The sequence below is a fragment of the Megalops cyprinoides genome, chromosome 2 (genome assembly GCF_013368585.1).
Source record: "Megalops cyprinoides isolate fMegCyp1 chromosome 2, fMegCyp1.pri, whole genome shotgun sequence".
In the NCBI taxonomy this organism is placed as follows: Eukaryota; Metazoa; Chordata; class Actinopteri; order Elopiformes; family Megalopidae; genus Megalops; species Megalops cyprinoides.
Window position 1 is genome coordinate 16,377,973 of NC_050584.1, and position 12,191 is coordinate 16,390,163.

At 38.5% G+C, this 12,191-nt stretch overlaps 1 protein-coding gene across 2 annotated transcripts; it reads right to left on the reverse strand.

The window, feature by feature from the left end:
- Positions 1–3,224: 3,224 nt before the first annotated feature.
- On the reverse strand, positions 3,225–10,317 carry gdap1 (ganglioside induced differentiation associated protein 1). Of its 2 annotated transcripts, none has more exons than XM_036522075.1 (6): positions 9,744–10,317; positions 7,939–8,131; positions 6,127–6,300; positions 5,094–5,188; positions 4,274–4,388; positions 3,225–3,909 (listed from the first exon to the last, which is right to left on the reverse strand). In XM_036522075.1, the coding sequence occupies exons 1-6, from the start codon at positions 9,906–9,908 to the stop codon at positions 3,557–3,559; spliced, it is 1,095 nt and encodes a 364-aa protein (XP_036377968.1). In that variant the 5' UTR covers positions 9,909–10,317; the 3' UTR covers positions 3,225–3,556. The 2 variants fall into 2 exon arrangements, with proteins under 2 accessions (XP_036377968.1, XP_036377969.1); XM_036522076.1 differs by lacking the exon at positions 9,744–10,317 and adding an exon at positions 7,606–7,667 and having other exon boundaries at positions 7,939–7,967.
- Positions 10,318–12,191: the final 1,874 nt, after the last annotated feature.

Sequence of the window (12,191 nt, forward strand, 5' to 3'; positions counted from 1 at the left end):
TCCTCATGAAGCTACCTGTTGCATGATCATTTACAATTTTCCCAATGTGATATCTGAATAATCTCAATTAGGTATTAAATGACTACTAATTACATGAAATTTAAATATGATTATTATACAATAATGGCAAAACAATACTGTAAATACTTTTAAACTAATATTTTGTTCCTTTGTGATTTTTGTAACCTTGTCACTTCGTAACTTTGTGATTTCTTGTCCTTCACAATGTTCACATAAAACTATGATTTTCTGAACTTCCTCAAAGATCCTTTAATTATTAGTTGCACGATCCCTGCACATTATAAATAGAATATACAAATAAGAAAAGCTTATTTGCAAAATGCAAGTGTCATTAATGGTGAAAATAGAGGAAAATTCAGTGCGTTGTATTTGTTGAAATTACTGACCTGACTAAAAATTAATCCGGAACTGATTGTGATTATAATAAATACTGCAGCTAGTTTATCACAAATCTTGTTGCAGGTTTTAACACATAGTTTATTGTAGCACCTTTGCTGGGGATACATCAGTCCAACCAGATGCATTAGAGTGGCTATAGCAGCACAGAGCAGGTACCAGTCATAGGCTACAAAACCTGGTCACCAAAAATACAGTGCTCTGCTGCAGCTATAAGCTGTTGTCAGTGTGAGATGTGTCAATGCTACTGTCTCTGCTGGATGGCGTATGTTGTCAGTTGTGTACAACTATCTGTCCAAGAGTACATGGAACTCGTGTAATGGTGTATTTTTGTGTTTCCTCGCAGAAAAGATTTCTTAGCTCTGTGGTTTCAGCTCATAGAATGTCACATTTTTAGGAGCTGCTGACATAAAGCAAGAAAGATTGTTTCCTATTTACAAAAGGGGACGCTCAATGACCACAACAACAGTATCTATGCAAAATAATATTGAAGTCACATTATTTCTTCCTGTGAGTATTTTGGGAATTTGAACACAGTTCAGTGTGAGGAGCTGGGGTATCTGTCTGAAGAGAATGGTGCCAATCCTCCAAACAATGTTGCCTCCCATGTACTGCACTGTGAGCTTAACATTGTTTAAAATAGTCATTTGGTGTGGGCAGTTGTATCAGAGGAGCTTCATGCTTGAGGAGCTGGACTAGAGGTGTTGCAGTGATGTGAGCTTAAAGCTCACTTAGGAATTCTAAAGTCAGGTGACTTAGTTTTGATGCCAGTCACCTGTCCTATACTCACCTCTTCAATGACCTGAACTGAAATCTTTGTTGGGCATTCTATGTTCAATCCATGTTGTTTTAGAAAATTATTTTGAAAATGTAAATGTTCACTGAATATTTCTACTAGTAGGATGTAGATGTACCTCAAGACAATCCTTTCCATTTACATCGTGAATAAGCAAATGACACAATATTCAACAAAGCTGTACAGAGTGTATATTCTTTAAAGAAAATGTATCAAAGTGAGGAATATTTTTAAACAGTATACTTTGCATTCATAGAATGAATAAAAATTCATATTATTATTATGAAGATATATGATGTATTACACCAGAAACCTGATCTGTGTGCACAGAGAGAGCTTGCAGTTTTGTTGCGTGTTTTTTGGTCAAAGTAAAATGTTCTAACTTTGCATGACTTCTACAGCCACATGTGAGGGTAAGTGCTTACCATTATACTCTCAACACAGCAGAAGCTGAGCCAATCATTTCTAATACCTGCCTTCTAATGACAGCAGTAGTGCCTAAATTTGTCAAGTCAACACTGTGGAGTTAACTATAGAGGTTAGCTATAGAGGATGTTTTTTTGATTCCTTAGGCAGTGCTAGGAAAGTTAGCCTGCATTTCAGATTCTGAACAATGTGGAGTGCTCCATCCAATTACTTGGAAACACCTGTTAAAGTTTAAACAACTGAATAGCAAGATGTCAAGACCAATCAATGGAACAATATGTGACCATATGCAGTTCCAATATGAGGTTTATTTTGTCAGCTGCATGGCCTGTTGCTGGCCACTTTATTTCTTTAAATATATATTTCAATCCACACGAAACGAAATTATCCAATGAATTGCACCACTACAATGGTATTTGAGACCGTCCTTCAGAGTGTACTTGATAATGAGCAATGGCTCTATACTGCCATCTAGTGATGACAAAGCAGCCAACAGACTCTGAAAAGTTGAATTTTGGCTATATAGACCCTAGCAAAAATATCTTGAGCACCTCACACACGACATTTGAAATTTACATTTAGGGCTTGCCAAAATCAATGTTATTCATTCAGAAAAAAAAAGAAAAATTTTGCACTTCCTCTATGAATACAATGCAAAATCTTAACCTAATTTAGTTCCACTTTTTTGCCAGTCTGGTTTGCATGTTGCCAATGTTGAGTAAAACTGTCTTCCACAAAGCTTTCATTATTGGTTCTGTGTGTATTTTACTTGTTCATGTCAATCAAATTGTGTCTGGGTGTTCTAAATTTGTCTGGGTAACCACATATTTTGGTCTGATTTCTGCATGCACTTCAATTGTGTTGGATTTCATTCAAGCCTACACTTCAAACCCGGTTAGCAAATTCTGCTCCTCCTCTTGCTTTGTTTTAAATGTGATAGCATTATCTTTGCTACTTATATTCACTTCATGTGAGAAATATTATTAAGAACAGATCCAGCCTCTCTCTTTATGAATATAATGATCTAATGTGGAATGCATCACAACAATTCTATGACAATTGATGCAATCAAGAAAAAAAGGTCATTTTGAGAAGGATGATCATTATGCAGCTTGACACTTGTTAACAAAAGTGTCATGCAAAACAATTATAAACTGTTTAAGGTCAATTAGCGGAGCAGTTAGCCATGTCTTTAGCCACCGCTATTTCAAGACTGTGAGCCCCTATTGCTTCATACACTCCTTCATGATTTACAATATCCAGTTAAACATTCGTATTTTCTCTGACAGTTACCTTTTCCAGAGCACACCTACTGAATACAAAGACCAGACACTTTGACTTTGTTTAAAGTTTTAAACCACGTCTGTCTATTGTATGAGTATGAATGCAGGCGATCTACATAAGCCAGAGACTGTTCATTTAAATTTCAGCTCTGCTACTCAGAGGCTGAGGTTTTGGTCCTTGAGCGCAATCCAAACTCAGAGAGATTCTGGTTAGTGGTCTGAAAAAACTAGGAAGTGCAAAAGACTTTTAAACAGTTGTATTATGTTTATTTCAGTTCAGCCAGAATGTAAGGAGTGGGAAAACATACATCATTTTTGTTGGTGAGAACTCAAACAGAACACAAGTGCAATTGTGCAATGACGCGGACAATGAGGAACACACATTAAGTGAAAATAATAATAAAAGGAATCGCAGGAATGTCTTGTCTGACAAATGAATATAAAATAAAGTATATACATCTTGCTATATATTATACTTTAAATTCACATATTTTGACTGATTGAAATATGGAAGTCACTCATTAAAATAAATAAACATTGCTCTTGGTGCATCAATTCTACTACTTATATATAAGGTATATGCTCTAGAGGGGCCACGGAGTGCGGCAACGGCACAAATAATATTGCCAGTACCTCAGCTGTAACTCACTAGCCTCTTTTTAAGATACAGGAAGGCCAGGTAGCTCACTCCCCCCAGTATTCCCACCAACAGAGTGGCGCCGACAAAGGAGGGGGCTCTTTTTCGGGCCACGCGGAAGGCGGTGGGCAAGACGGCAGAGATCAGGATGTTGTTCACGTGTCCCAGCACCTTCCTGAAGGTGGGTCGCTCGAGGACTCGCTCGTAGTACGTCTCCACGTTGACCCGGTTCCCGTTGCCCCAGTACCTCCGGGAGAGCCCCAGGAATTTGAGGCGGTGCAGCGTCACGGCGAGGGACACGTCAGCCATGCTGAAGAACTCCCCACACAGCCAGGCCTGGCTGCCCTCCTCTACCCACCACGGAACAGAAGATCGGGTGTTGCAGGGGTGAGTTCAGTGAGTAAATTACACACGATGAGGCACAACATCACAGAGGTGGTGATCCAAAACCAGTGTACAAGTTGTCAATGACCTCTAACAACAGACTGTGGCAAAACACCAAACTTGATGAATGTTTGCCCATTCAGAAACACTAGCACAGGCACAACCATTCAGCAACAATATTGACAATGACAGTAAGCAACAACAATAGACATAGAATGTCATATAAACATTCTTTTAAAACATGCAGCCCTTCAAAGAGGTGTAAGACTTAGTACTGTACAACTCCAGAACAGCACTACTGAAATTGGGCTTGCATTCATTGTGTCTCACCTGGAGTTTCTTCAATTCTCCTCTGAAGTTCAGTTTCCACCTGGTCCATAACATTCTCCAGTTCATCTAGTATTTTCTTCAGATATTTCACATTGTCATGGTCCAATAGCTTGGACTGAAACACAAAGAAGCACAGAGTTGTTGTCATCGTTTCAATCATTCTTTGAGAAAAAGATGACAGATATAATGGCGTTCATGCATTATCCCTCTTCCTTTAGGCCTATGAAACATACTTCAGTACACTATCTCTAAGTCTAGTCAGTGATCTTTTTTTACAGCAATTACTGCAGCTGAGGGCATAATTCAATCCAATTGAATTATGATTAACTTTGAGTATCACAGTTTTTTCAGTATTTTTATCACTTTTTTTTAATTCCCACACTTTATCAAAACTTGACTGTAATTTAACAAAATTTTGCGAAACTGAAAAAAGGAAAGGAAAAGCCATGCTGTAATGCATCCCTCAAGGTTAACAAAAAGGTACCCTGGACGTCAGGTGGAATTCTTCCTTGAGTGAATGCACTCATTTCATGCACATATCCTAACAAGGCTTTCCAAAGAATGGTAACACCATATTCAAGTGAATCATCCATCTTTCAGTCCTATTCTGATTTGCTAGATGCAACTCTAGAGTTCTGCTTTTCATGAACACTGTCTAGGACAGTTTTTAATGAATATTTAGCAGTCACTGGACTAGCGCCATCTGTCATCCAGCAGCAAATAACGGCTTTCCATGGCCAGTCACACTATGAATAATTCAAATACATTTCAGGATGTGAACATTTACAATGAGTTCAGCAGGACCGCTGCTGGCACTTACTTTTAGGCGTCTCTGTTTTGCAATATACGCCTCCTGAAGCTCTGGGTTCTCCGCTGCCAGCTTTTTCAACTCTGACTCTGTGTTTCCTATTTGTGCTGTTGCAGGTAAAATGTAATACCAAAAAGAATGTCAGTAGCAATAAATTTGACAAATGACTACATATATCAACATTTGAGAGCAGGCTCCACACGAGATGGAACTTTCTGTGCAGGCCTATGCAGCAATGAGAGCTTTAGTTCTGATCTTAATAAGCTTACATAACTAAGTAGGAAATTCAGTCTATTCTCAGAAACACAAGAACACATTCCCCTGTTGATGTAGAAAGACATAAATCATTTTGTGGAGCCTGAGAGCTAACATTTCTTGAAACAGGAACCAGATGCAGAATATAGTTAGCGATCAGTGTGTAGTAACTGCATGGAGTTTTATGGAGCAGATGCAATTAGTGTCATAAGGGTTTATTCTGATCAGCTGATACAATTTCACTCAAAAACATATTTCTGTATGTTTTATATCCCTTTTTATTCAACTTGGCGGCCCATATTAACAGAGGGTTTGCTATGTTTATTCAAATGTCAGACAGGGAAGGCTTTGAAAACAAAGAAAAAACATGTCTTGCCATGTTCCTCTGAGGATGGCTCACATACTGTAATTAGTATGAACTGGTGCTGGTCTGTGTTATTACATCACTTTTAAGATACAGCCCACTTTTTGGAGGAACATAAAGGTGTGGAAAAAAGTGAAGAACATGTTTTTTGAGCAGCTGACTTCTCATGTTGTGTTGTAGCACATTAATTCAGAGTGTGTAATGTCTGCGTGTTTTCTAAGGTGACAAAGGTTTTCTACGGTGGGCACACTGAAACATTGCTCAAGTACTGATAGCTCAGTTCCACATTACATACATTTGGATTGTTGAAATCATAAGCAGAGAAGACGGTCATAATACTTATTTTGCTACTTAATACGTTCCTTTCCTTCCCTAAGTCTTTTGCCCTAACAGGAGCACATTTCATTCCCAGCAGCCATTGCTTACCGCGAATTCTAGTTGTTGCATATGCAGGTATATGGGAGTCTACTGTGATCTCTGGGTGTAAAATACAACCATGTGTGTAGGCATCCATCTGCAAAGAGTCCAGCAGCTCCCGGTAGTGTTGCACTCTGGGATAGTACATACTTCCCTCCTCAGGCATCAACCTCGGTGTGCCCTCTGAAGAAAAGTAAAAACCACTATTAATGCCCAACAAAGTATTGCGTATGAATATACCGAATTTAAGTGTACCATTTTATCATAAATTTAAGAACATTTTACTTTTATTTCTGTTAACAACTAAATTATGACAAACTTACTTTTTCCATTTATTTTTACATCCTTTTGCATTGAAATGTGATTGCACTGTCCATTATGTACATAGTTCTACAAAACAATATTGACAGAAAGGTAATAATACATAATCAGATATGTTGATACACTACATTACTTAAAAATTAAATCCATCTCCCATTCACGTTAAGACCATATAAGACTCTATGGTAGAAAGATAACCATACACCTGTAAAAAAACAGTTTTGCTGGCTTTGTTGATATAGAATGGCAATGGTAATGGTAACATGCATGCCTCTACAAATGCATTACTGAACATCAGTCATCTCATAAAGGATTCCAGACACACAAACAATTCTCATTGTGTTTTGGGTGAGTTAGCCCATCATCTGAGCTTAGCTGAAAAATGTGTTTCAAACCAAACCAATCCACTGTTTTCCCCACCATGGGCAGTATTCATCATCTCCCTGAAAGGTGATAGGACTGACAGCTGCTAATTCAATCTGATTCCACTGTTCCTTCCAGACTCACTATGCTGAACGTCAGTAGCTTTAATTTAGCATCTCTGTGCCTTGCATCGCCTGCAATCACTGCCATGTGTTTCTACTAGCTTGCCAGCCAGCATGCTATTTTTTCACTAGGCTGCCCTGGTTGTATTACAGTCACAGTAGCACAATAATTATTTATTTTTATGACCAAGATAAGTTTGGTTCCTGGAAAACTGTATGTAATCATTTGCACCTATAATGTGCCACTTTCAACCATGAAATGCAAAGTTAGACAAACGGTCATCTTTCTAATGATGTATTATACAGAACAGTGCACTCTTTTACAGCCCAGTGGCTGCCTTTCTACAATGGATAGCATAATGTTAGACAAACAAATGCAAGAGAGGTTGTGGGCTATGTCTTCACTTCTAATTCCCACTGAAAGAAGCTATGGAAGATCTATGTGAAATTATGGCAGATTTGTGTGTGTGTCCTTCATAGGATGCATTTGCTTTTGAGAAACAGCACTCATAAATAGCAAAAAAAATTATGGGACATAAAACATTGTATATGATAATAATTAAGTTAACTTTGAGTGATATACCTGATTGGGATAAAAGCAATTTCACTGTAGTCCTTACCATTCAGGTGACTGTATGTTTAGCAGTAACTCTTCACAAAATAAAAATATCCGTATGCTTACCTGTTTCTTCATTTCTGTTTTATCCATAGTTCTGCTACAGGCAGGTAGAGCATAACACGGTGCTACACCAACAGAGATACCAAAGCAACAAAAAAAAGAAAATGATAATGCTAAATTAAAAAGCAAACCCAAAAAATGAAGAGGTGGTGGACACATAATTGAACGGAAATGATTGTGGTGTGGATCAAGGCATAGTAACTGGCATTTGAACGTACTGAAAACACAAAATTCACGTTGTGTTTGTAAGAAACAAACCAAAAAAAAAAACACACACAAAAAAACATGCAGAGAACACAATATGTAATCTGCCCAGCTTTGCTTATAAAGACTCACCATCTTTGAAAGTCAGTTCCAAATAGTCCAGGATTTGGGTGGGATCACAGATGACATTGTCACCATGGACCAGCACTGGTACCTCCCCGGCAGGGTTCAGGCGCATAAACCAAGGCTCATTGTGCTCACTGAGCGGGAGGCTCACGTCATACTCCTCACATTTTAGTCCCTTCTCAGCGATGGCAAGCCTCACCTGGAATACACACAGCAGCCATCGTTATTTAGGCTACAGTGGACTCACATGCATACCCCTGTTAGAGGCGGAAACCTGAAAAAGGCAAATATGTGATGTCATTGTATGCAGTTTGTTATTTAATGAATGGATGTCAGGCACCTGTTAGATATCTTGACTTTCTGACATAATTAACATTGAAGGACACTCACATAATTATTTACATTGAGGGACATGTTTTCTGACTGGGAGGCGGTGGTAGCACACAACCTTTCTAAGCAGAAGGGGAGAGGGGTGGAAAGGTGTCCTGTAATACCAAGTAACCCATGACCAACAGGCCCCTTGCTGGTGTCCCAATAAAACTGGTGAAATTAAACCTAAATAGAGAGGTCAATGGGGTCTGTTCATGAGCCACATAGTTGCATAGGAATGGTTTTTTACTCTGGACATATTAAATTATGTGTACCCATAGGATATAGATAAAGCACAATGGATCCACCTTTTGGGCCTACTGTGTTCTACACCATTCAAATATTTACTACAATACAAGTATATAAACTTCATTTTCTATGTGAGGCTTGGTAAACATCAGTTGTATATAATAAGAATAATAATAATAATAATAATAATAATAATGTGTTAGTAGGAAGAAGAGTAATATCAGTTGTAGCAGCTGTGGTGCTGTTCTTGTTGAATGAGAGTATGGCACATAAACATTTTCATTTACATTTAGAATTACATTTATCCATTTGGCAGACGCTTTTATCCAAAGCGACTTTCAAGTGAATACCTACAACACAGGCGAAAAACCACACGGAGTCAACAGTACTAGAAGCACTGCATGACCAGGTTTCAAAGGTTGGCCAAGCAAGGTACAAACTAGCAGGTAAAGCTCACGAATGCGAGTTTTCATTTGATCTTACTTGTACAAGTTGCTGGCAAGTTTGTTGTTAGCAAGTTTGTATCAATCAACAGCTAATGAAGTACAGGGTGAATCGCCACCAAATAAGAATCATATTGGGTGACTTCATGATTATTGTGAAGCTAACCCCCCCCCCCCCCCCCCCCCCCCCCCCCCCGAGGTCAAGACACAAAGCTACTTACCTAAATGCAAATGTTTGAACTTGACATACTAACAGGATTATCGAAATTTTGTATGAGTTATGGAGTTAGCTAAATACAAGCTAGCGACTTCGGGCAGGAACAATACCAGTTGCCATCCACATTTAATTAGGGTGGTGTGTCATGTTAGTAATAACTTGCGTGCATGTAAATTCCGCACTCCTCTGTGGAATTATATACCGGATTCATTAAGTGTTATCAACCATCATGTTGAAGAGGAAAACGGAGCATGCATCTTCAGCGATTTAATTCCAGAAGGTTTGTTTACGCCTAAAATTGACTGCCGCAAGCTAGCGCTGTCTCTATATTATTTCGTAACCGTGCTGCGTACATGCATGGGGATGACTGATAGACTGCGTTGCTTGTCATCAAGTACATCTTAAAACCTCAATGCTGCACGCATACATTCAGAGTAACATTAGTGTACCAGGCCGGAGCCCAAGCATGGAAAGCCCCAGAATACTCATGAGCTCTGTCCATGACCAAGGTGCTGAAATGCAATGACGCTCACCTTCTGAGAACTGAAGGACTGGGTCCAATGGTAAAGCGTTAGTTTCGACTCTCTTCTAGTGCTTTCAATCAACGGCAAGCTCTCTTCATGTTTGTCAACAACAGCTTCTTCATTTGCGGGCATCTCTTTCTCACGCTGCAACTCATTGCTGCTGTCGGTCGCCATTTTAGTTGTAAGCACAATGTCACAGGCCACGTATGGGTGGAGCAAAATATAAAAGCGCGTGCTGTCTTAAACACGTAGGCTAATTTTAAAGGTACTTACGTGTTTGTATCAGTCAAAACAAAACCAAACATACATACATACGTATATACAATAATGTGTCATATTCTGAATATTAATACATTGGTACCCAGGGATTTTATATGCAGGCTATAAAAAACAGTGCATTTATTCGCATGTTTCGACATGCATAGTAAAAACAATGTATGGGACTGATTTCCGCGTGTATATGCAATGTAAGAGGTAGTTCACACGTTTCGCTGTTGACCCAATTATTCTGAACTATCAGACGAGGAAAAAATATATAAAAATGTACACGTACAAAAGTTAGTGCATCACAATCTAGCATCTGTATGCCTCCGTAACTCCGGGGAAAAAACTTCTGTTATAACTGATTCAGCCGTAGTTTGTGTTATCACGTACAGCACCACTGGCCATCTGAGTTCTAGAATTTACTAAAAAATATATATATGTATCAAATGTGACCTGTAGATGTCACTCTTACACCTTAGGGTTTTGGTAGCCTTTGCGTGTACTTCGCCAATTCATTTATCTAAACACTACAAATGACTGGTCGTTTCACAACATTTTAACATGTGCCACTACAGAAACACCTATTCTGTATCATCTATATTATTATCTATATTATTTCAAGGATTTTGGTCATTAACAAGAAAATGGTTTTGTTTTTCGTGATCTCCCCGTGTCTATAAATATGTTACCCTTCTATTTGCCATAATATATGGGATCCAGAGGTGGAAAACCCCGGCTTCAGAAAGTAAAAGTCCTACCATGTATTTGTTCTAGCCATTCACTAAACAAGGTGATTTCACTAATTAGCTCCTCTACCTGGCTGAAGAGTTGTGCTAATTAAATTCAGCTGGTGTAGTGCATGGGTGGAATAAATACGTGGCAGGACTTTTACTTTCTGAAGCCGGGGTTTTCCACCTCTGATGGGATCCCAGAAAAAGGTAGGCTTCTTTGTTTAAAAATCCTCTGAAGAAGTCAATAGATCAGTGAAAAACTAAAACTGTCTCAAAATGAATCTATCTGCTTACTTTGTTGTTAAATAAGTAGAAATAATTTTGCTGCCCTCGCTCTGCAAAACATGATGATAATCATTTAAAAGCCGAGGTATGTAAAATATCCTATTAATCACATATGCTCAGATGACAGGTGTAACGGCAGAAGCCTCAGTAAAAGCCTTCGTCTGTGCCATTGTTCAAGCGACAGACATAGAGTACTTTGTTGTTAAAATCTAGTCACCTAATGTAAAATTCACAAACACGTTGTTGCGTTTTACCCCTCAGCTGATATTCAGACAGACTTACAAGCCTATACAGCTGTCGGTGAATATGACTGATGAATTCAAGCTGTGGCCCAGAATTGCCATTTGGTGCGTCTCCTGTAGCAAAGTTCACGTAGCTATGAAATACTACTTACAAATACGTCAGTTTTTCCATGCAGATAGTATAAACTTTTAGTACATTCTCCTGTGACCGGGACTTAGGTCTCTCCGGAGTTCTCATTGCCGAAGATCCATGACCATAAGTCATCAGAGTACCTATTCTAAGAATCTGTGACGTTCTCCGTCTCCTCTTGCGAACCAAAATTAAGTTAATGTCGTTCAGCATAAGAGAAAAAATATATAATTTAAGCAAGCAAATGACTTCTTTCTATTTCTTTCTTTCTATATCTTTATAATTACTTCTATGCCCTGAGATGGTCACTGATATATACATTTTTTAAAAGTTAAACTTTATTTTGTAAGATTCAGAGATATTTGTATCAGGCGAAAGAAGAAAGACGTGGCTGTAACTGGACACCACAGTGATTTGTATCTGACTTCAGCAACAAAGACAAGAAGGGTATAGATCGCAACCATCAGAATTATCAGAACACTGCCAACATAATCATACATTATGATAAAATTACCCACTAATTCATGTAAGTCTTTGGGTAAATATTGTATGTCACACCTGAAGAAGAAATATAAGTCGTTCGCTTGTATTGCTTGTTTCACACATGTCACACCAATGGTGGAAAAAAAAAATCAGACAAACAGACTTTCACTAAAAATGAAATGATGAATTATAAAAAAAGGACTTTTGACTTATTTTTCGGTAATATCAAGTTGTTATTTCAACAGGTGCCATCAAACTTTTTACAGCACCATCAGCTCTGTGCTGTTCGAGTTGACACCGTGACACAATATGACCATTTCGT

Bases quoted from the DNA above. Each gene is read 5' to 3' on its own strand.
- gdap1 (XM_036522075.1), bottom strand. From the start codon at position 9,908: ATGGCGACCGACAGCAGCAATGAGTTGCAGCGTGAGAAAGAGATGCCC. The intron at 8,132-9,743 runs GTGAGCGTCATT...TGTGTATTCCAG, and splicing joins AGTCCTTCAGTTCTCAGAAG to GTGAGGCTTGCCATCGCTGA. The intron at 3,910-4,273 runs GTGAGACACAAT...CGTGGTGGGTAG, and splicing joins GAGAATTGAAGAAACTCCAG to AGGAGGGCAGCCAGGCCTGG.